This window comes from Peromyscus leucopus, chromosome 8b (genome assembly GCF_004664715.2).
Source record: "Peromyscus leucopus breed LL Stock chromosome 8b, UCI_PerLeu_2.1, whole genome shotgun sequence".
NCBI classification, from domain to species: Eukaryota; Metazoa; Chordata; class Mammalia; order Rodentia; family Cricetidae; genus Peromyscus; species Peromyscus leucopus.
Window position 1 is genome coordinate 6,340,706 of NC_051086.1, and position 24,295 is coordinate 6,365,000.

Consider the following 24,295-nt stretch of genomic DNA (forward strand, 5'->3'; position numbering starts at 1 on the left):
AGTTCCTTACACTATTGGTGAAATAAAAACCAGCTATTTTCCCACCCAGGCCTGTTCTGAATCAGAGCTGTGTTCCAGCCAGCCGCCTGCGGATAGCTCAGAACAAGACACTGACTCCTGTGCAAGCTCCATTGCTTATCACTTGTGAGCTCTTTGTGCCTCAGTTTTCCCTGATGTTGGCTGGATAGTTATAACATCGTCTTCCCCACAGAAATGTTCAGGTTCTGCATTCTTACACCAGAGTCTTTAGTGACGTGTCCAGCACATAGCAAGTGCCATCGTGAGTTTCCCGGTCTCCACAGCAAGCCTGTGGTAACTAAGTCACTAAGTGCCCCAAGGGCTGGCACTGGTGAAGCATCTGTCACCTGCTACCAGTCGGACCCTATGCTGAGCGTTTGCCAAATCTGCTAACTCTTGGATCCACATGCTCTTCCACTAAAAGTTCAATTCCTATTGCCCCGTCTTTCAAAAAGATAAACTGAGGCACCAAGGTAGCTTGCCTTCCAGGGACTCAAGGCCAGCCTCTCCATGCACGCCAGTTAGTGCATTCTCTACCTGCTGCTTCACATCACAGAGGAGACCTGATCCACCAGCCACCATCATTTTGACAGGCACATGGGTGGCTTCTAGTTGTCACAGTTTCCATCAAGGCTGACTGGAATTGCCTTTTGCACATGTCCAAGCATGAGTGTCTCTGCAAGCTGGCCTCAAGAGGAACCATTGAGTCAGGCGGGGATTGCTTGCGTTTCTGTAGCTTTCTCATTACAGACCAGTGGCATCATCTGCGATGGTCATGTCACGTGTCCTTCCACACTGGCTGGCACATAACTTCCCCTACACCCACTGAGGAACGTGGCTGTTCCCATTTTCCGTCTATGCCTTGTCTTTAAAATAGCTGGCTTTAAAAGATCTATTCTTTCTCTGTGTCAAGCTTCCTCTTCTGATATGCCTGCCAGGAAGCTTGCTACATTCCCAAGGTGGACATGAGCCTCTCCCCCTGCGCACACCGGGACCATGTCAGGGAACACAGTAGTGCAGCCTGCTCATTGTTACAGTGCAGAAGCTGAGCCACAGTGAGCCTACAGAGCCATGTTGGAGTCAAGACTGGCATTGGGGAGCACAGACCTCCCATGTGTGGACTAAAGAACCTCCTAAAAGGGCCTATGCTCCTGGAGGGTGCAGCCTGACTCTTCCCATGATGCCACTCTGGTGCTTAGGTGGGTGCATGGAACTTGGTAGCTACAGACACTGAGTTAAGGAAGGTGTGAAAGAAAGAGAGATAAAGAATGAATGAATGGGTGCCTGAGCCTGTTCACCCACTGACCCCAGAGTGAGAGGTGCTCCAAGGGCTAGCACCGGTGAAGCATCTGTCACCTGCTGCCAGTCGGACCCTGTGCTGAGCGTTTGCCAAATCTGCTAGCTCTTGGATCCACATGCTCTTCCACTAAAAGTTCAATTCCTATCGCCCCGTCTTTCAAAAAGATAAACTGAGGCACCGAGGTTAATGAGCACCTGAGTTGTGTCACATGGGCGGAAGGACACAGTGAGGATCCAGATGGCAGACCGAGTGGCAGACCCCTGTGGTCCCTCTTACCCCAGAGCCTTCCTTTGTCTTTGCGTGTAGCTGGGTCACCCGGGACCCTGCATCCTTGGCTGATCTAGACCCTGCTTCCTCCTAGCTCCTCCTCCATCCTCACCAGCCTCAGGCAGTCGTAGGGGCACTGTGACTTTGGGGGGACTGTTTTGGATGCTGCTCCCTCTGAGCCAAGCAGCCCCTTTCTCCTCTGCTGACTGACTCCCTCCCTGTGTAGCCTTGGGTTCATGGAGGGCTAAATGGGGCATCTGCAGAAGTGGGCTGGTCCCCGCTCTGTGGGTGTGGGTGACTGCTCTCTTTGGCCCCCACAGTGGTCGGGCTTGACATCCAAGATGAGATGGGCAGGCATGAAGTGGGCCACATCGACAACTCCATGAAGATCCCACTGGACAACGGAGCAGGCTGCCGCTTCGAGGGCCAGTTCAGCATCAACAAGGTATGGAGACACCGCCTGCGCCCTTTTCCTCCCCACTACCCACTTGACCCCCAACAGAGCCCCCAGCAAGCTGAGAATCAGCACATGGCTGCCCGATCATTCTCTCTGAGACTGGGTAGGCTTCGGACTCCCTGGGATTTCAAGCCCCTGATGGTGGGTTCAGAAAGGGCTACACCTTGTTGGAGTGGAGGACATCGAGAGAGGTGAGAAGACCTGCCTTCAAGTCCCAGTCCCTCCTCTCCAGCAAGCGGTAGCCCACAGGCCACCTGAGGTTATATGCTAACAGTGCCACAGTGGCATCACCCAGGTCACGGATCTCACGTTGGGTAAATGAGTGGACACCATCGTTCATTCCAGATTTGTAATGTGCACCTTGCATCAGAGGCAGTGAACAGCTGAGTGAGGTTCCGTGGCAGGTGGCGATAGACAGTCAGGGCATGTCTGTCACTGCCTGACGTCTGTCTGCTGGTCAGCCTAGTAGATAGTCCCCTGGTGGGCTGCCTGGGGATGGGCGGTGGCCAAGAGCTAAGTGGAAGAACTGAGTGGAACAGAACTGAGCTGTGAATTGGGGGTGACAGGTGAGGCACCCACAGACCCACAGACCCCGCTAAGTTCCTGCTCCCACGGCTGTTTTGCAGCGGAGGGAGCCTGCGAGGGAGCGCTTCTGTGGGAGGGGCTGGGAATCAGCCCTTCAATTCGGATATGTTTGATTCCCAGCAGGGAATCTCCTTATCTCCAGGGAGATGTGAAGCCGGAATTCAGGAGGCGTGTTTCTGGGGTTGAAGGAGAGAGTTTTGGGCAACCGGCCTTCCTGTAGGAGTCAACAATGAACAGTGATGTGGGAAGTCATAGGTTTAGGTTGGAGACGCTCTGAGTGAGCACCCCCAGCAGCATGCAAGGGGAATCTATAAGGGGGGGAGTGTCATTATCTACCTCATATGACCAAATCAGCCATGTTGGTGACTGGACGGGCATGGGCACCCTTTTCTGCCCTGCCTTGTAACCATCAGTAGACTATGGCCCTGCCCTTGTAACCCATCAGTAGACTATGACCCTGACCTTGTAACCCATCAGTAGACTATGACCCTGCCTTGTAACTCATCGGTAGGCTATGACCCTGCCTTGTAACCCATCAGTAGACTATGGCCCTGACCTTGTAACCCAACGGTAGACTATGGCCCTGACCTTGTAACCATCAGTAGACTATGGCCCTGACCTTGTAACCCATCAGTAGACTATGGCCCTGCCCTTGTAACCCATCAGTAGACTATTACCCTGCCTTGTAACCCATCGGTAGACTATGGCCCTGCCTTGTAACCCATCGGTAGACTATGACCCTGCCTTGTAACCCATCAGTAGACTATGGCCCTGCCCTTGTAACCCATCAGTAGACTATTACCCTGCCTTGTAACCCATCGGTAGACTATGGCCCTGCCTTGTAACCCATCGGTAGACTATGACCCTGCCCTTGTAACCCAACAGTAGACTGTGGCCCTGCCCTTGTAACCCAACGGTAGACTGTGGCCCTGCCCTTGTAACCCATCAGTAGACTATGGCCCTGACCTTGTAACCCATCAGTAGACTATAGCCCTGCCTTGTAACCCATCAGTAGACTATGGCTCTGACCTTGTAACCCATCAGTAGACTATGGCCCTGACCTTGTAACCATCAGTAGACTATGGCCCTGACCTTGTAACCATCAGTAGACTATTACCCTGCCTTGTAACCCATCAGTAGACTATGGCCCTGCCTTGTAACCCATCGGTAGACTATGGCCCTGCCTTGTAACCCATCAGTAGGCTATGGCCCTGCCCTTGTCAGCCTATGCTTGACATCATTTGGTGTGAGTGTGTTTGCACACTGCACATGAACAGCAGACATGCAAGAAACTGGGCTTCTCTGAGCCAGAGAAGGAGAGCATGGTGGCCAGGGTGCCTGTGAAAGGACACTGTGGTCATTGTCTAGTAGATTCTTACCTGCTCCTTAACTGGAGCATGGGAGTCAAGTAGCATTTGAGGGACCACAGTGTCTGAACCCAGGCATCTGGCCACTGGGCCCTGAGCCCTGCCTGTGACTACTGCTTTTAACATCTGTATTATACATACTATGACCAGAGTGGCCATGTTCTTCAGACCACTGTCCACTCAACCCTTTGGAGAATACAGACTCCTGATCCTGCCCACTCCCCTTCTGGTGTCTTGTGCCTCTGGAGCTGTCCTGAAGACAGACAGTATAAGCCAGGCAGTGGTGGCGCATACCTTTAATCACAACACTTAGGAGGCAAAGGCAGGTGGATCTCTGAGTTCGAGGCCAGCCTGGTCTACAGAGTGAGTTCCATGACAACCAGGGCTATGCAGAGAAACCCTGTCTCAAAACCCCCCTTCCAAAAAATAAAATAAAATAAAATAAAGCCAGTGTGACAGCCTGCTTTGAGGACAAGGAGAGCAGCTGCCCTCCCTGATCGCCATCATTAGACACAGACTTGTCCCCTTTATAGACCTTTTAATGGCCCCTTTTCCAGCCATCAGCAAGTCGACCAACAGCCAGATGCCAGAGTTCACCTGCAGGTGCCCCAGCAGTCCCCAGCAGCTCAGACTGAGCCTGCCTGGTAGCCCTGCTAATCATGGCTGCCTCTGGAAGGAAGGCAGAGGGAAGTGGGGAGAGGGGGGGACCGAATCCAGTTATATATTTTTAAAATCCATCCAAGACACTGACGTAGGTGCCTAAGTCACAGGTTCCAAAAGCGTCCTCTTCTGTTTCTTGGGCTCAGTGTGTGCTTGTGTGACTCAGCCCCCTGTGATGGATTTGGTGTGGAGTGGAGGGGGTTACTGAGTCACAGCCTCGAAGGGCTGGCAGCGGGTGGCAGATACCCAGGAGCCAGTTTTCTCCATTCTCTCAACCCTGGGGACAGAGACCCCAAACCCAAGGCTGTCTGTGCCTGTGGCCTGGCCCACTGCCCAGAAAACCTGCCAGGACTCTGTCATTCTGAGGAGCTCTGATGGTATTGCGTAAAGGGCTCTTATTTCCCCCCGGGTGCTGGAATGGATCCCAAGGCCTTGTGTGTGTGTGGCAAGGTGCTCTTCCTGACGTAGGCGCCTGGCTGCATCTCTGCTAAGCCTCACCTAGCCCTGTGCAGGTTTTGTAATGGAAATAAACTCAGGTATTGCTTACGCTGTGAAAGGAAGCGTGAAATTGTTCTCCAAGGCAGTGGCTTTTCCTCACACCCTGCTGCCTGCTCTGCCAGGGCCCCTTCTTTGTGAGGACTGAAGCATGTTCATCTCACGTGCCTGAGCACTTCTGCCATTCTCAAAACCTCTGTGGTCATCGTCCCCACTTTCCCATGGGAAAACTGAGGCACAGGGTGACAACCGGGCATGAGCCCAAGTGTGGAGAACCACTCGTGTTAGGTCTCTGAGGCAGGCCATGCTCATGCTCTGCTCATCCTAGGGACCTTCCTGAGCTGCCACCCCTGGCCCCCTGGGCTGCCCACTTCAGCCACGGCTGAAGACAGACTGTCAGCGCTGAAGGCCCTCAGCCCAGTGCCTCAAACAGTTCTCGGACATAAGGCTCCCTGAGGGACCGTCACATGCCAGGATGTGGCCATGTTCCTCACTCCCTGGCAGTTGGAATAAGACAGACCCTGGGTTTGCAGTGTGGCAGCTGGGATTTTAGCTAAATGGCCTCACCCTCCTGCTTTTGCTGGCTGCCACTGGCCTTATCCTTGACCCCTTTCTGTTCGGGGATTTCCTCTCTCTCTCAGGCACGGCTTCCGCTTGCTCCTGCTCTCTGCTCTGAGACCTTACCCTGTCTTCCTGAGAAACTCCGGCCTTCGGGCCTCTGCACGAGGGAATCCTTCCCCCTGGGAAGCCCTCCCTGAACATATCCCCAAAACGGAGCTGAGGGCGTCCCCCAGCCTGAGCATAGGACTAAAGAGAGGTGGGAAAAGCTTGATGGACAAGCATTCCAGGAAGAAGTGAGAGGCACAAAGGCCCCAAGGTGGGGCTGTGCAGGACACTGTTCCCAGTGCCATCGGAGGCTAGTGGGGTTGAGGAGTGAGCAGAGAGCGGTGTTGATGAGGCATGGAGAGCAGGACTGAGTGTGGCCAGCGGCCAGGATACATTGCAGGAGGAGCATGCGGACTCAACTGGGTCACTCAGTTTTTCCATTGCCGTGGTGAAATACTGAGGCAATAATGGATAGAGAAAGGATATTTATTTAGCCCTAGAGGCTGAAAAATTCAGGACACGGTGCCCATCAGTTGGCCTCTGATGAGGTCCTCTCAGTGGACAGTATCACAGTAGTGGACACGTGACAGACAGGATCCCAAAGGAAGGATGCCATGGTGGGACAGGAAGCAGAGAGAGGCCAGGCCAGCCTTGCTCTTTCAAAAACCAACCTAGGTCCCACAAAGAACCACTTCAGTCCATTCTGAGAGCAATGATCCTTAGCAGCCTAAGGGACACCGCCCCCAACTAGACCCCACATCGTACAAGACCTGCCTCTATGCTCATGGCCACAGTGAGGCCACACCCCCAGCACGTGAACTCTTGTGTGACAAACCACCTTCAAAAAGCAGGCTGACCGGGCTGAAGAGATGGCTCAACAGTTAATAGCTCTGGCTGTTCTTCCAGAGGCCCCAGGTTCAATTCCCAGCAACCACAGGGTGGCTCACAACCATCTGTAATGAGATCTGGCGCCCTCTTCTGACCTGCGAGCATACATGCAGGCAGAACGCTGTATACATAATAAATAAACAAAATTTAAAAAAAAAAAAACAAAAACCAGGCTGCCCTTCAGAAGCCTTGGAGGGTTTAGGGCTGAGGTGTGACAAGATCAAAGGTTAGGATTTAACACACTTTCTCTCACAGCCCTGGGGAAGGGTCTGTGTGGGGAGAGGCAAGGGTGAGCAGACACTGGGAACCAGGGCAGAAGCTGTTCTGAGATTCTCTGCAGGGATTGTGGGTAGGGACGACGAAGGCCGCCACTGTAGTCGGTCTCTTGGGATTCCCTGTCAGTGGTGATGAGGCCAACTTGAGTAGGTGTGAGCTTGGTTTAGAGTTAAAGGAAGTCATTTGCTGGTCCAGAGTACACCCTCACCCACTGTGGAGCTAGCGGCCTCGAATCCACAAAGGTGGCTGGGGACTGCTGTCGATTTGAGTTCAGGCTCTGTCGGGTGTCCACTGGATATACCTCACATGCGCTCTTACCCTGGGTTGTCCTCTTCCAGTAGCTTCTGTGAGTGTCCCAGTCATCCTCAAAGTCATGCAGTTGGAAATGCGGAGCCAGAGCCCCAGTCCATAGGTAGACCAGACAGCCTTTGCAGTTAGCCCTCTTTGGACAACCACCCAGATTCATGAGACCTGCCTTCCTCCCTCTAGGTCCCCGGCAACTTCCACGTGTCCACACACAGTGCCACAGCCCAGCCACAGAACCCGGACATGACACATATCATCCACAAGCTCTCCTTTGGAGATACACTACAGGTGAGTTGGGGATGGGGAGACAAGAGTGAGCTGGTGTATCGGGGCTCCTCCCTAAGGGTCACCCACATGAGGCTCTGTTCCACTCCACTCCTGGTTGTCACGTCTTCTGAGGATGTGGCTACGGTGTCACCAACCACACGGCAGACTCAGATGCTCAGGCTGGGAACTGGGGCTGGGAGGGAGGTGGACTCCAGAGCTCGGTTCACTCTCCTCATAGCTGTCTTGGTCTATTTTCTGTTGCTCTCACTGGGCAGCACAGACTGGGTGGTGTTTAATGAACAGCTCTGGAGTCTCAGAAATCAAGAGCATACTACCAGCATGGTACTAGGGAGAGGGCCTTCTCCCTCTTGCTACGTCCAAACATGGCCAGGCCCATGATGGGCAGTGACACAAGACCCAGGCAGGGGATCATCGGACACATCACCCTCTCTCCGAAGGCCCATTCTATGCCATACCCAACCCTTTGTTTTTATATTAACAGACTCTCACGCTGACTTTCAGAAAAATTAATCAGCATGTATGTGTGACCCCAGAATGACACATACAGACATGAAGTGCCAAAGGCCTGAGTCACCCAAGAGGGCTCCTCTCAGTTGGCTGAAAGCCCAGAGAAGGGAAGGGAGCAGGGAACTGGGTTTGTGTGGGGAAAGTCTGTGCTAGGTTGGTGAAGGGGATGCTAATGAGCGAGACCACTGCCACACTCACATAGGAAGGGATGCTGATGAGAGAGGCCACTGCCACACTAACATAGGGGATGCTGATGAGAGAGGCCACTGCCACACACATAGGGGATGGTGATGAGAGAGGTCACTGCCACACTCACATAGGAGGGGATGCTGATGAGAGAGGCCACTGCCACACTAACATAGGGGATGCTGATGAGAGAGGCCACTGCCACACACATAGGGGATGCTGATGAGTGAGGCCACTGCTACACACATAGGGGATGCTGATGAGAGAGGCCACTGCTGCACTCACATAGGAGGGGATGCTGATGAGTGAGGCCACTGCCACACTGAACATACATCTTTTATGAGGAAGAAGGGTCCATGAAGCAAGACTGTAGGCAAGAAGAGAAGGAAGGGATATGCCCTGGGCAAGGATAACACGGACCCAGACTAACTAAGGCAGGGGAGAAGGGAGAGGGTGGATTGGGCTGCATGTAGGCACAAAACCAAAGGATTACAGCTATCCTCTGCTCCACAGGAATTGGAGTTTTTCTTAGCTTAGAGCCAACCCATGTCCATCTGTTCACATTTGTCAACCACCCACTGTGTGCCAAGTCTTGCACATGTTGGTCAGGCCGAGGGTGGTCCCTGCTGGTGTGAGACTTCCAACACCATGACACCTCCATCCTTGGGGATCAGGAACCAAGTTGTTCACACTTGGGGTCCCAAGGCAGCAGATGGACACACTGCTGCCCTACACTGCCCTGGTCACATGCTGAAAGTGTACTTCTGTGACTGTCAGCAAGCATCAGCCTGTGAGGCCAGCCTGAGGGTCATGTCCCCCACCTGCTGCTGCTAAAGCGTTCTCTACAGGGGCCTATCCCACCTTCACCCTGCTCTTCCCCTTCCCTCTTCCCTGGGGTCCCTTGGGTCTCTGTCTGGCCCGGTCTCCAGGCTCAGACCTTTGCAGGCTTTGCTTGCTTGGCCCACTCTGGGCCTTCCTCCAGATCAGTGTCAATGATCCCTCCTCCCAGAAGCCCTTGCTAACCGGACCCGGTGGCGGGCTCCATGTACGGGGCACACTTGTTCTGCAGCCGGCCTGGTTTTGTCCTCGAAGGAGAGGGGAATGTGGTTCTTCGCCTGCTTCTCCGGCAGCCCCTGCCCGAGGACAGTCTGACCACTGCCGTGTGGAGGTGACTCTTCATAACTCTTTTGTGTCACCTACAGCTGACACAGTAGGACCCTAAGCTGGCTCTTCTCAGGACCTTTCACAGAGCTGGAAGGGTCATGGAAGGAGTGTGACAAGAATGGTCCTTTGAGTTTTCTCTGCAGATTCTTAGGGACACAGAGTGAGTCCACTTTGGCTCAGTCACCAACTCAGATGTTTAACAAGTTGGGGTACTGCTCCAAGCCTTGCTTTGCTAGTCTGTAGAGTGGGCTAAGAGGTCTGTTTTTAAGTGGGGATAAATGAGATGGCACAAAGTGGCCAGGACAGAGTAGGTGCTTAAAATGTCAAGCATGCTGCTGCCTACTGTGTACCCAGCCTGCACTGTCCCTTGCCCCCCAGGCCCTTGTATGAACCAGTCCCTGCTGGATTGCCTGCCCTTCGTGACCTGGTGGTCCCTGGCCAGTCCCCACTGACAAGGCTAGGCTTGGAGGTGGCATCCTCCTGGGGACCTTCTCTCACTGTGCTTCTCTGCAGGTGCAGAATGTTCATGGAGCTTTCAATGCTCTCGGTGGAGCGGACAGACTCACCTCCAACCGTGAGTATCCCAGCATAAGCAACCCTCTCCCCCAGGTGTCCCCTCACAGTAGGTGGCACGGGAACATGGCAGCCAGAGGGACAGGAGTTAGTCAGATGCTTGCTGCAAGCCGAGGTCATATCCTCCAACCATTCCTTCCTCACGGCTGCCCCGTGAGGCATGCAGACTCATTCCTGTCTTTACCGAAAAGGGAAGAGAGTAGCCTGTCCCTAGAGAAGGTAGAGCGCAGCCCTGGAATATCGCCAAACTCTGACACCAGCTACTGTCACTGTTGTTAATCATGACTTTGCCATCGTCCTGATCGGAGGTAGTCACCTGGATCCCATAGAGTTGCGGCAGAGCCAGAATCCACTCTATGGAAACCAGCTCCATAGAGGGCCAGGGCCCTCCCCTCCCCCATCTCCTGCCCAAACGATTCCTGTCAACCATTGGCTTCTTCCAGAGTTTTAGAGAGTGCTGTATCTCTCTACTCAGGGCCAAAGAGTGCACACACATATACACACATATGTATCCATTTTTATACATGCCCGTGTGTGCATGTGTGTGTGTATGCACACACACACTAAGCTAAGAAAAATAATGTCCACTGGGTCACTTTGAAGAACCATATTAGTGTTACCCCTAGTGTGTGGTAGGGACCTGCATCTTGGAATGTGGCCGCTGCTGGCCGTGATGTCTCATGACTGTTTGGCAGTCAGACGCCCACTGCATATTGCTCAGGCACAGTACCGAGTTCTGGAAACAAGGAGGCGAAGCAAACAGTCTCTCCAGGCTTCCATTCGGTGTTGTTGAAAGATGTTCATGATACCTGGTCCTGAGGAGAAGCCCCAGTGTGATTCCATGAGGACATCTGACATGTTATACTTGAGTGGGAATGTGAACTGGGTTTCTGTACACAGTAGACATAAGGGTGACTTTCGTGTGTGTGTGTGTGTGTGTGTGTGTGTGTGTGTGTGTGTGTGTGTGTGTGAGAGAGAGAGAGAGAGAGAGAGAGAGAGAGAGAGAGAGAGAGAGAGAGAGAGAGACTGCCTTTGTTTTGTGCAAATAACAAAAAAAAATTACAGTTGGGACTTTTGCTAAGGTATTGATTACTTCACACTTTATCCCTGGGTAATGGAATTTGAGATACATACTTCAAGGTGGTCTTTGGCCTCCTGGTTTAGTTATAGATACTGAGTCCATCACATGGGAGTCTCCAGGGATGAGAACTAGGGTCTGCCTTTGATCCCAGGTGATCCTAGTGCTCAGAACTCTGAGAGCCATTGCAGGCATGAACAAGAGGTATGTGGTCCCCTGGGCTTAGCTTAAAGGCTAGAGGGCTTTCTCCAAGCTTCCTGGGGTGTCAACTTGATTTCAGAAGTCCCGTGCTTTCCTGGGGCCTCGTAAGGGTCAGGAAGAGTCAGGGAGTGAACTTGTCAGGGCTGGAAGATTCTCTCTATGCCCACCACTCTTATACATGAGTCTGAAAACAGGACTGACTTGTGGAGACCAAGATTAGGACCCAGGAAACCCAATTTCTATGTTATTTTAGCTCCATGGTTCCCAGCCTAAGGTTCTAGAAGGAATGAGAGGGATAGATGTTGGACCTCTATTGGCGTCCTAAAGGACCACAAGGTTCAGAAGTCCTTGCCCCAGGAGGCTGTGCCAGCTCTGGTTCCGGTTACCTCATGCCCGGGGAGGCTGTGGCAGCTCTGATTCCCGTTACCTCATGCTTATCAGTAGCTGATTGATCCATTCTCCATTCATGCCTTTGTCCAGTCATCCTTCTGTCCATTCATTCATTCAGCAAGATTTGCCACTGTCCACTCAGTACCAGGCTCTGTGCAGGGTTTGGGGGTTGGAATGTAAGGCTTAGTCCTTGTCCTCAACGTCTTCCCCCATCCAAGCTGGAGGAGAGGAGAGAGCTGGATAAGGGGATTATGTTGAAATATTGCAGGGCTGAACGATCAGATGTTTATTGAGAAAGAAGAGAGAAGTTGACCAGGTTTTTGGTTTTTTGTGTTTGCAGTGCTGGCATTGAGGCCAAGGCCACGTGTGTGCTAGGCAGGTGCTTGACCACTGAACACACCCCCATCCTTGGGGAGTAATCAGTTCTTACGTAGTTCTTTCTGGGGGGTTCTTTTTGGTTTTCTCTCTGCAACCCGGAACAACCCAGTTTATTTTAAAAGGAAAGGCATGCAGACAATGCCCACAATGAAATGGGGTCTTTCGCGAATCCCACCTTTCCCCCAGGAAACTTTTGTGGGGAGTGGGGCATGGTGAGGAGTGCCGTCCTGCCGGTCTCTCTAGTCTAGGTAAAGGGGACACTGAAGCTGCTCCGTTTCCTGGAGCTCTTTCTAGATAATTCTGTGTGTTCACACATTGAAGAGACCGTGTCCCCCGGCCCCTGGTTCACAGAAGCATGCTGAGCCGTGGCGTGGCTCTTGGAGATCATGCCTTCTCAGCAGCCCTCTTTAATGGTTGCCCCATTTGTGAGTGTGTGACCCCGAATATTATATGTTATGTAATGCAGATGTAAAGATCCCAGCAAATGGAATTAATTGCTCAGGCCCTGGCGTTCCGGAGAAGAGGGGAAAGCACTCTGGGATGCCAGGAGGACTTGAGCTTGGGGTGACACGTGGGGCCACCCCGCCAGCAGTACCCACGTGCCCAACCCCTGTTTCATCTTGTTTTCTGCTCCCTGCAGCCCTGGCCTCCCATGACTACATCTTGAAGATTGTGCCCACAGTGTATGAGGACAAGAACGGCAAGCAGCGTTACTCCTACCAGTACACAGTGGCCAACAAGGTGAGTGGGCTGGAAATGGACTGAGCACCGCAGTTGCGCCCTCTGCTGGCCGAGAGAAGAGGCAATGCCCCCGTGCGTTCTGCTGAAAGGAATTAATGGGGAGTAGGTAGTCCTACCAGTCTCATTGTCTAGTCTAGGTAAAGATGAAGTACTCAGTCCTTGTCATTGTGGTGGCCTCAAGGTCTAGGGGAGAAACTAACAAAGAGATAAAATGTGATCTGTTTGAAATAGCAGGCAGAGGACTGTCCCTAAATGTCCCAAATCGTCTGGTCCTGATTTTTTCAGGCTCCTATGGATCAGCACATGGTAGATGCCCGAGGAATCATATCAGGGTGGCTGTGGGTGTCCCAGGACCCCAACACTCCAAGAGACAGACAGACAGAGGGACATCAGAGCTGATGAAATGAGATGACCCTGTAGTTAGTGGCTGGGGCCCTCCAGAAACCGCATTGCCAGTGGACACTAGTGCTCGGAGTAGGAGGAACCCCTGCCCCAGCCCAGCGGGTGGGTTTTCCTGTTTACCACCAGGGCTCTCCTGTCTCTGCTGTTGCAGGGCTACCCAAACCCTAAGTAAATGGTGGACTGTTTAGCTCAACTATAGTCATGATTGGGTGGTCATGTATTGAGTTCTTAGGAACTAGACACACCCAGCTGCCTGCCTCCATCACCATTCATTTTCTTTTCTTCCTTCCTTCCTTCCTTCCTTCCTTCCTTCTTTCCTTCCTTCCCTCCTTTTTTCCTTCCTTCCTTCCTTCCTTCCTCCTCCCTCCCTCCCTCCCTCCCTCCCTCCCTCCTTCCTTTCTTTCTTTCAAGACAGGGTTTCACTGTGTAGCCCTGGCTGTCCTAGAACTCATTCTGTAGACCAAGCTGGCCTCGAACTCACAGAGATCCGCCTACCTCTGCCTCCCAAGTGCTAAGATCAAAGGTGTGCGCCACCACCTGGCTTCCATCACCAATTCAGTCACCATGACTGCCCTGATATGGGAGCTGTTGTCCCCATTTTACAGATTTGGTCAGCAAGCAACTGAGAGATAGTCACAGAGCTGTCTAGCTGCCATGTAGGGATTAGGACCAGGTTCCTTTTGGGCTCCAGAGCCCCCGATTGCTCACCCACTCCATCTGTCCAGTCTGTCCATCTGTCAAGGGGCTATCCAGGCTTACCTACTTGGGAAGACTCTCAGTGACGGATCCCTCTGCTCTGGTTTGCTCTGATCCATAACTCTCTGGGGAGGCCTACTCTCTTCCCTGATGATGTAACAAAATCCGAAGACTAGGTAACAGATAAAGAATAGAAGTTGATTTATCTCATGGAGCTGGAGAAGAGAAAGTCAAAAAGATTGTCCCCAGCCTGTGCTGAGCCTTTTTGCTATATCACCACACAGTGGTGGGCAGGCAGGGCATGGAGAGACACAAGCACACTAGCAGCCTAGGAGTGAGCATCTTCCTCCTCTCACAGAAGCACCAATGCTGCCGCTGGCACCCCACCCTCATGGCCTCATCTAACTTAATCACCTCCAAAAGGTCTCACCTCCAGTTACCACCAATGTATACTTCCGTATACGTGTGTATACTATACTTATCCACTGACCTACAGAAAAGGGGACGATGTAAACTAAGATGGGAAGAGAGCTGACGGCGCTTGCCCAGCATGCACAAGGCTCTGGTTTCAACCACCAGCACTACAACAAACAAATGCGTATGACTTTGAGGGGGTGGGACCTGTTTAAACCATTGTAACCCCCAGTGCTGGCACATCTGAGCAGGAAGCATGGGGGGCTCTGGACCGCACTCCCCCATCCCAGCTCAGTCATCATCGCCTGTTTGCTTGTTTATAATATGTCCGTGGTAGTTACTCCACAAGACTGCTGTCAAATGAAGCAATGTTTTCAGACGAGCGCCCAGCCTGCAGAGAAGGGCTTGGGTAGTTGGTGTCCACGGCTGCTATTTTTCATTCTGTTTCTCATCCCTCAGCTCTGGGCCACAACCCAGACAGTCACCCTGCTCTCTCAGCTCTCCCCTGGGAAAGTGGAGTTTTCTCTGCCCCCGGGCTCCTGCCCTCAAGGCTTTGGCAAGGGCCCGGTGGCTGGAACAGCTCACTCAGCATTCTCCGTGGCTCTGGCCCCAGCCTGTCCTATGAATGGAAGTAGCTGTCCAGTGAGAGGTTAGGACTCAGGGGCGGGGGGGGTTCCGTGGAATCAGCCCAGCTGCTCAAGACCAGTGCAGGGGACACAGAGGTGGGGCTTGGGGTACCCAGCATCCATCTCCATTTGTTGTAAACAAGAGAGACATGCTCAGAGCTTCTCAGTGCCCTGAAGTGCCCCAATAAGAGATCCTGTGGGTCATCGGCTCGATCCCCAGGGTTGCGGTGGGAGAAACCAAGCCCTTCAGGAGAGGGTAAGGCTGGCCCAAAGACAGCCCGTCGCTTTAGCTCCTCGGGGGCCACACATTGCTGTGTGCTTCTTAGGAGCCCTGGAGGGCTGGGCACTTCCCCTTTCCAGTTCTCTCTGCCGGCCCTGCTTTGTGGGCAGGCTCGCCCCCAGTTGGTCTTCGTACTCATCACATTCACACATCAGGCAGGATGTCTTCTTATCCATCAGCTGAGGTTTAGAATGTCCCCTCCTCAGTGAGCCTTCCAGATTCCCCTAAGGAGAATCACCATTTCATTTATGGCCCCCTGAGCACTGGAGTCCCTCCACCCTACATGAATACTGTTGGAAGTCAGTGATGCTGCGATGTCTGTGTCCTCACGCCTGGCAGCCCTGACTCTTCTAGGGAAGAGGACTTGTCACCCCAGGAATCCCAGAACAGCAGAGGTGCCCAACAGAATAAGCGACTAGATTTTATGTGGCCAGGTGATTCAAGGAGGAAATACTCAGACTGAGCGCAAAGCTTTCCTCTCACATCTCACCCTTCAGATCGGTGCTCAGTTCTGGCGCCACTTCTGAGTTACATGGTCCATTTCCTACAGCTGAGGGGATACAAAGCGCCCCACTGTGCTGCCTGTCCTGAGGCCTTGGGAGGAGGAGTGAGAGGAAGCTGTCTGGATGCCCTGCTGCAGTCCACACCCTCACCCTCCTGAGGCTGGCTCTGCTTGTAATTCTCCCACCACCCTTTTTTCTCTCCTATAGGAGTACGTCGCCTACAGCCACACGGGCCGCATTATCCCCGCCATCTGGTTCCGCTATGACCTCAGCCCCATCACAGTCAAGTACACAGAGAGAAGGCAACCGCTCTACAGGTTCATCACCACAGTAAGTCACCAGGGCCCGGGGCCAGCTGTGCGTCTGCTGTGGGCTCCCTTGTCTGGGCAGCCCACACCTATTCTTGCTGGAACCGGACAGGGCCTGCCAGGCCCCAGTTGAACACAGGTGACTTTGTCTCCCAGACCGGTGAAGTGTTACCAGAAGCAGGCTGGGACCACTGGCTTTTCCCCTAGCTGACGTGTTCTGGGAGACGCCACCTAGCACATCTAATTCCTAAGGGAAATCTCCTGGCTCCGGGATGTTGGTGATTTTCTCTTTTGGGTGGTGTTCTGTGGAAATTATTTTCAGCATTTGTATTTGGGTTTTGTTTGTTTGTTTGTTTGTTTGTTTGAGAAAGGGTCTCATTATGCCATCCTGGCTGTCCTGGAACACACTCTGTAGCCCAGGCTGGCTTCAAACTCACAGAGATCCGCCTGCCTCTGCCTCCTGAGTGCTGGGATTAAAGGCATGTGCCACCATTAACCGAATGCCTGCCATGCCATGCCATGCCTTTTAACTTCTTCTCGTGTCTTTCCTCACAGTCCGGCCATCCTGGGTTCAGCGTACTCTTTCTCTGCTCACTATCCTGCCTTTGTTTCTCCTTCTCTCCACCTTGTCTACTCCAGGCAGCATTAGGATGGCAGTTTAGTTTTTGCACTGACTATTTCTGTCACGTGAACTGTTTCCTGGCCTCCAATTCATCACCCTTGTACAGGGCAGGTGGGTCACGGTGCCTGCTCTACCCAAGAAACTCCAGAGGTCTGGGGTAAGCCAGAGTCAGCAGAGGTGAAAGACAAGACTGCTCTCTCTACCTGTCCAATTTGGCCACTGAGGCCTAAAGATGCATATAATATTGGAAAGCCTTGTGCAGCATGAGTTGGGTCTTGGTGTGTAGCCCAGGCTGGCCTGGAACTGGCAGGAATCCTCCTGGGTGCCATATGAGCCTCCTAAATAGCTAGGAATGCCACTTCGCCCAACTTCATACTTTTAATGATGGTTGAGATCGGGGTCTCAATCCTGGCTGGTTCATTTCCTGCTGTAGCAGGGTCAGGAACAGACAGGATCTATGCAGCTGGCCTGAGTGGTATGTTGGCGGCTTCAGGCCTGGCTGTATCTAGTCACCCACTGGGTGAGAAGTATCTCTCTCCATCTTTCAGTCTTTACATCTCTCTCTATCCTGGCCTTGTTCTAGGACAGAATTTACCAACAGAAGCTCTCTAGATCTCAGTAACTCCATGCCAAACCCTGGAAAGGTCCAAGCTCTTCTTGTCTCAGCTGAGGTCCCATGATGTCCTTCTATTGCTTAGAGAACGGAATTCTCTGCTTGCCCTGGGCTAGGTCTCTTGCCCTCTCTGGAACCAAAGGTTGTGAGGGATGGCATTCCTCAAGAGGAAAATCAAGACTAGTTACTGGGAGAGGGCCAGTGGGCACTGCAAGGCACATGGTCAGGGAGGTATCTGTGGCAAGGCCATTGCTTCTAACAAGCAACATAAGAATGATGGTCTTTGTTCTTGCTACCTCCGGGGCCTCTGAGGCTCAGAGAGCATCATGGAAGGGAAAACTCTGCAGATCAAAAGAGCAACGTGTGCCACAAGCCTGGGGCTTGGATAAGCCTCGGAACAGCTTTTTGCCGTTCTGTGAGCACACAGGAATCCAAAGCTCCCCTTGAACCAACAGCTCCTACCTAGAGCTGAAACACCACACACAGGCTGGAAAGGGCTTGCCACATGTGTGCGGAGGAACGGTCATCAACATCTGTATAGAAAGACCTCCCCGGTAGCAAGTGGCCAGAGGAGCTAGGCCAGGGCTAAGGACCGCTCTGCCCCAAACAGACCAGTGAACCCTGCTCCTTTCACTTGAACTTGAAAAAAACGAGACTCAAAATGTTAAGAGCCGTCCAGTCCTACCTGCCCGGTGATATTCAAAGTCTGCCACTCACCACAAAGATGGAAAGGAGGTAAAACTAGGCACCCACATATAGGAGGAGATTTATAAAACTTGTCACCTCCGAGTTAAGGGGTTTGTGAACAAATGCTTTTACCCAAGATGCCCTAGGCAAGCACATGCTAAGTGCATGTGGGTGTTGACTTGTCCCAGTCTGGTCCCACTGCATACCCAGAATAAGCCAGACACTTAGAAGCAGAAGTCCTCCATGCTTCCAGGCAGGTGTGGCCTGCTCCTCAGAGGCCCTGGAGGCTCTGTGCCAATGGTACCATTGACACACTGCGCTGCTAGGCCATGAAGGTCCCTCCATGGTCCCCAACCCCCAGTTCCCATTTGTTCATGGGAAGCAGCTGAGCTCCTGAGCATCAAAAATCCCTTGGCAAGTGGCTGAGAGATGAAGCGGCTTTGGTTACTCCCTTACTGTTTTCTAGATTTTGCCATACCAGGCCTGAGTGAGCCTGACCCTCCCAGTGGTGTGGAACATTCATGTCAAAACCCAGTGCTGTGCCACGAGAGCCCTGCTCCTGGGTTCCACAGTGGCAGAGAGGAGGCCCTCACACCTGTTCAGCAAGGTTCTGGCATGAAGGGGAGAAGGCTGCCTTGGAAAGGGCCTCTTGTGTGCAGAGACATCAGTCCAGTGGCCTTTTGAAGGCCAAGCAGCTCTCTCCTTGGGATGGACTCCCTGTTCAGCCAAGGTGAACCATTGACATTCCAAGAACTGGAGTTTCCACAGGAACAACGATCTTCCTAACCCAACATGACTCCTCTCCCTTCAGCCCCCAGCTTGTCAGCCATCTTGGTCCGGTCCACCTCTGCTGGGGTAAGACCCCATGAATCCCCAGGCTTGCTAACCTCACTGCTCCATGGAACCTCCGGACCTTAGCTTGGTTTGTTTTCTGAGGGCCCAAGGCTGCCATCTTGGTTGCCATGGCAACCGGAGGGTCAGCTCATGAGCCAGCTGGCTCCCGGCAGATGGCGTCATTATGGAGCTTCAAAGCCCTTTGTCACGGGGCAGCAGATGCGAGGGTGATGCTGGCACTCAGACATGCCACACAAAGACCCTGGAGCCTGCGGAGGGTGGGTGGGGCTGCAGCAGAGTGGAGACACCTGCCATGGGCTTCTCATCCTCTCCTTTCCCAACCAAACACTTGTGTGCGCAGCTCTCAACTCCAAGTGGATGTCCTCTGCAAATAGCCCCTCCGCGGGGGCTGCTGAAGAAGGGCTTAGGCTAAGATGTCATGTGATGGCTTCAGAGGAGGGGAGCAGCTGTGTGTGGCTGGGCTGGGGTGAGGGGCAGAGCTTCCAAAAGAAGCGTTTTTCGCATACCTGGTACCTGGCTGATGCTGGGTTCTCGTCCGGGTCAGGTCTTCAGGGAACATGCCCTGCAGCTTCCAGCACCAGCCTGCCCAAGGCTCCCCTCTCTGGGTCCTCACAGTACCTCTACCAAACCCACCTCACAGTACCTACCCCTCTTGCTCTACCAGAACATTCTTAACACCAAAAGAAGCGTTGCATTTGGCCATATGTACATGCCTATATCTCCCCCCACCCCTCCATGCCGGTCCCCTGCAGTTTGCTAAAACCCTTCTTTTGAGATGTAAGTGGGCCGTGGTGACAGATTGAATGACTTGAGGTGTCAAATCTCTTTCTATGCATGGTTTATTTTGAGAGAAGGAATACCCAGAAGCCATTAAGTGCCATACTGGGCTTGGCGTGACTGACAATTCTTGCCCACCAGAAAGTACCAGATACTGATGGTGTGCTCCCATTGAACATTAACATGCAGCCCTTTCAACGGAAAAGACACTTAGGGGCCTCGGGATCAGGGAGTTTGGCTGGAGTAAGCCCCACCCACCCATGTTCTTTCCATTGCCCCCCACACACTTTCCTTACCAGGAAAATAACGTTCCATGCTTTAGATTGCACTTCCCAGTTGTCAGGTCCAATTTAGCCTCCAGGTATCATGACTCATTTACCCTGGTGTCCCAGCATCCAGCATAGGCCTGGCCTGGCCTCGGGTGTTCACAGATGTGTAAAGAACAGCTGCTCACAGAAGTGATGGTGGCTGCCTTTACTCAGCACCCACTACAGGCAATTTTATAGTTATCCCCTTCCAGGGACCTCAGCAGAGGTTCTACTGCTTCTGATTTAGATATGAATTCAACCAAGGCTTGGAGAGGCAAAGACACCCCCCAAGACCATACAGCTAGTGAGTGATGAAGCTGGGGCTCAACCCCCAGGCCTATCTTTGTAACATCTACTCCCTGCCACACAAGGGCTCTCGAACAAGGGTGTTAGAGCAGCAGAGGCCCTAGAAGGCACAAAGCCCTTGGCATAGGACACTGGTGTTGTCGGACAGGGGCTGTTACCCCGGTACTGAGATACTACAGCAGAAGGTAAACTGATATCACCACCATGTCAGCATGTGCACAGCCATAAAAAGAAACCAGGTGTCCACCCGAGGCTGCAGGGCTAACAGTTTGCAAGTTTCCCGGCCTGGACCTATGTCTCTTTGGTTTCTGCCTGCCCTTTATGGCAAGATGTGAGGAAGCGTGAAGAGTTGATTGGAGACAAACTTCAAACTGACTAGAAGGACTGGGCGTAGCTCTGTGGTGGAGCGCATGCTTAGTGTGCTGGAAGCTGGGTGTTCGGTCCCTAGCTGGATGAAGCTGGGGCTCAACCCCCAGGCCTATCTTTGTAACATCTACTCCCTGCCACACAAGGGCTCTCGAACAAGGGTGTTAGAGCAGCAGAGGCCCTAGAAGGCACAAAGCCCTTGGCATAGGACACTGGTGTTGTCGGACAGGGGCTGTTACCCCGGTACTGAGATACTACAGCAGAAGGTAAACCAGCTGGAAGCTGGGTGTTCGGTCCCTGGGTTTGTTTTGTTTTGGGGGCGGCCGGGGTGGGAGTTGTTTGGTTGGTTGGTTTTGTCTGAGGCTTTAGCTTAGTTGGAAAAGGGTTGTGTCATGCAAGTATGAAGACCTGTGTTCCTTCCTAGAATCCACGTAAAAAAGCTGGGCCATGGTGGCGTGCACTAGTAATCTCAGAACTGGTACAAACAGCGGGCTCCTTCGGGCTCACTGGCCAGCCAGCTTAGCTTGCTTGGCAAGTTCCAAACCAGGGGGAAACCCTGTCTCCAAAACCAAAGTAAATGGCACCTGGAGTTGACCTCTGGCATATATAGACATGCATGTCATACACATACACACAAGTTTTATACTCCTCTAAGGTTATGTGGACTTTGCCACTTGGGCAGGGGGCAGCTTCGCAGCCTCCTGTGGATGGCCTGGATTCTCTCCTCTGCCTCCTCCTCTCCACTGAACCAAGAGCTAGAGGCGTGTGCCTGCCTCATTCCCCTCCGCCACCACCACTGCGATGTGCCGGCTAGAACACAGCCCAGAATCCGTGATTCAGGGCTGCAATGTACAGAAGCCTTGGGATCAGATCCATCTGGGGCAACAGAGTGAAGTGAGGTCTTGCAGACAGCTGTGTGCAGGGGCAGGTGGAGGGAATGGGGCTGAATGAGACGGAGCTTCTCATACTATCTCATACTATCTCATACTATCTCATACTATCTCATACTGTCTCCTAGGTGGGCCCTGTGGGATGAAAGGGATAGAAAAGGAAAGGACGGGGCACCATGGTCCAGGGAGGTTTAGTCCCGGAGATGCATCGCTTCTCACTTCCCAACCTCTGCAAGCAGGGCTTTTGAATACCCTGATTCCAGGATATTTGCTGTGCAGATCTCTGCACACGGAGAAAGTGGGTGCCGTAGGGTAGGCTTACAAGGTCTCCGTAAACGAGGAGGCGCACTGAGGGGTAGGGACAAGACAGAGAAACCCCTGGAGCCTCCCATACCCACGTTCTCGGTTGCTGTGTGACCTTGGACGAGGCTTCTCTTCTGTGGCACAGTCACAAGAACTGAATGAGAAGGCAGAAGAGAGCGCTGTCCCAGGGCAGGACAGAGGTGCTCAACCAAGCGGGAACTTCGGGGTAGGGTGGGAAGGAGAGTTTTCAGTTAAGCACACTTTCCCTCAGACCTTCCCTTGAATTAGGGGCTGAGAGTAGGGGGTCCAGAAGATGTGACATGCTGAGTGAAGATCACCGTCCCTCTCTTCCTCCCATCCCCAAACTCTCCGGAGCCCCATCGTCAGCTTCCCTTCCTGATGCCCCCCCCCCCCTGCCTCTGCGACTTGGGTGTTCTCATCCGCGGCTCCAGCCTGTCTGCCTCCGGCAGCATATGATGAGACTTGGTTCATTATTTATTTCCTCTGACTGTGCCTTTTCCACAAGCTTTGAAACCGCACTGCCTGGATGAGGAAAGATGAGCAGTTCCTGGCATTTGTGGTCACACAGGCCCCATAGCCACCCCAATCGTAGGTGAGAGAAACTGAGGCCCAGAGAATTAAACTGACCTTCTTGGCCCAAATCACAGAACTGGCTTCCACCCAGGAATGTTTGCCCGGCGCTTCCTTCCCTTCCCTCCCCAGAGTGGCGGTGGTGCAGACTTTTTCACAGCAAGCCACTGAGCAGTAAACATAGGCCCAGGAGGGGCAGGAAGATGTTAGTCCTGGTGGAACAAGAATTCAGCTGTCTAGCCCAGACCTTCCATAGCATAAGGAATTGAAAGCCAGAGTTAACATGTAAAGAAATACATCTTCTTCTGAAGTTATGCTGGGGTGTGAACTCCAGGACAGAACACTTGCCAGGCATGCTCGAGGCCCAAGTAATGCAAAAAAGAAAAACAAGAAACTAGACTTGATGGAATGATAGCTCAGCGTGTAAAGGCCCCTGCCACAAGGCTAAGCTTGACCCCACGTGGTAGATGGAGAGAACTGACTCCTCCTGCAAATTGTCTTCTGACCTCCACGCGGGCACCGTGACCCTATGTATATAAGTAAATGTAATTTAAAAATTAATTGCAAAGTGAAATATTCAAGTAAGCTGCCTTCATTCAGGTCCCCACGGAAAGTTGGGAAGCCGTAGGGTCTGGGAAAGAGGGGTTGGGTCAGAAAGGGGGGTGCTGTTGGTGATGTCTAGCTCATGACTGCTTCTCTTGGACACACTGGGGCCTAGGTGAGTGAGTTGTCCTGCTCGTGTTTCTGGGGCTGCGGCTGCTGACCAGGGTAGGGAGGCAGGCGCTGGCCATCGTGTCCCTTCCTGGCCCAGCAGCTCTCCTCCCTAACCACCCCCCTGCAACAGAGAGGCCTCCTCACTCTCGTTATCCCTCTGTCCTGAGGCCTGGTGGAAGCAAGGGCCAAGGTCATCGGCATTGGGGTGTGTGTGCTCACAGGTGCTCATTCCAAGACACACTAGTCTTAAGAAGTAGTCTTCCTGTTTTTTTAAAGCAAAGAAACTGAGGCATGAACACTAGGAGGCAGACAGACAACCACAGCAACAGGAAGACCTAAGCCTGGCTCTACAGACTCCAAGGCCAGGATGGCCTCAGCAACTGAGTATCTCGCAGCCCCAGGCTGCACTGCCCAGGCTCAGAGATTGAAGGAGTCACAGTGGGGTGGGCGACTTTGTTGCCTGTCCCCGCTTCACGAGCCCCCACCTTTCCACCCACCTTCGCACCAGCTCCCAGACACCTGCTCAGAGCGGAACAAGGGGCCCCTCGTTCCTTTGCTCGATCAAACCCATTCAGCTACTCCTTGTTCATCCTTGTGTTCACTTGCGGTCTACTTATTTAGCAAATGCGTCTTGAACACCTGCTCTGTACCAGTGACTTCTGTCTTTTCTCCCTTGGCCGTGAACATAAGAGAGCAAGCGATAGGGTTGACACAGGCCAGACATCAGGGGCCCCCTGATTAGGGAAGTGAAGGGGATCTGACCCAAAGAGCCTGGCCCAGAGGGAGGCTCTTCATCATGAATGCTCCTAGACACGGCCCTAAGCCATGCCCCCCTGGGCATCACACCTCTGTTAAGGTCAGGGCTGACTGCCCGTCCCCATGGCCAACATGAGTCTAGGCAGCTGCAGGGTCTTCAGAGAACCTTGCCGTACTGTTCTTCCATGATTGACTGTCTTCCTCTGAAAGTGCCAGGAAGAGAAGGAATTGAGACAGGAAGCCTGGAGAGACGGCTCAGCGATAAAGAGCACTTTCTGCTCTTCCAGAGGACCAGGGTTCAGTTCCCAGCAGCCACATGGCAGCTCACAACTGTCTGTAACTCCAGTTCCAAGGGATCCGACACCTTCACACAGACATACATGCAGGCAAAACACTAACACACGCGAATTAAAAATAAATAAATAATTGGTAGTATTTTACTCATTTTTTTTCCCTGACCAAAGTGAGTCTCAAGTATAGAGATTACCACATTTAGCAACAAGGCTGGAGACTGAGAGATGAGATTAGTTGTCATTTACTGAACGCG

At 52.8% G+C, this 24,295-nt stretch overlaps 1 protein-coding gene across 1 annotated transcript in view; it reads left to right on the forward strand.

Annotated features, from left to right (window-relative positions):
- Positions 1 to 24,295, forward strand: part of Ergic1 (endoplasmic reticulum-golgi intermediate compartment 1) — a 103,101-nt gene that overhangs the window by 73,255 nt on the left and 5,551 nt on the right. Inside the window, exons 5-9 of the mRNA XM_028893367.2 lie at positions 1,906 to 2,030; positions 7,409 to 7,513; positions 9,884 to 9,944; positions 12,631 to 12,731; positions 15,860 to 15,982. Coding sequence (XP_028749200.1) covers positions 1,906 to 2,030; positions 7,409 to 7,513; positions 9,884 to 9,944; positions 12,631 to 12,731; positions 15,860 to 15,982 — 515 coding nt within the window. The remainder of the gene's footprint in view (positions 1 to 1,905; positions 2,031 to 7,408; positions 7,514 to 9,883; positions 9,945 to 12,630; positions 12,732 to 15,859; positions 15,983 to 24,295) is intronic.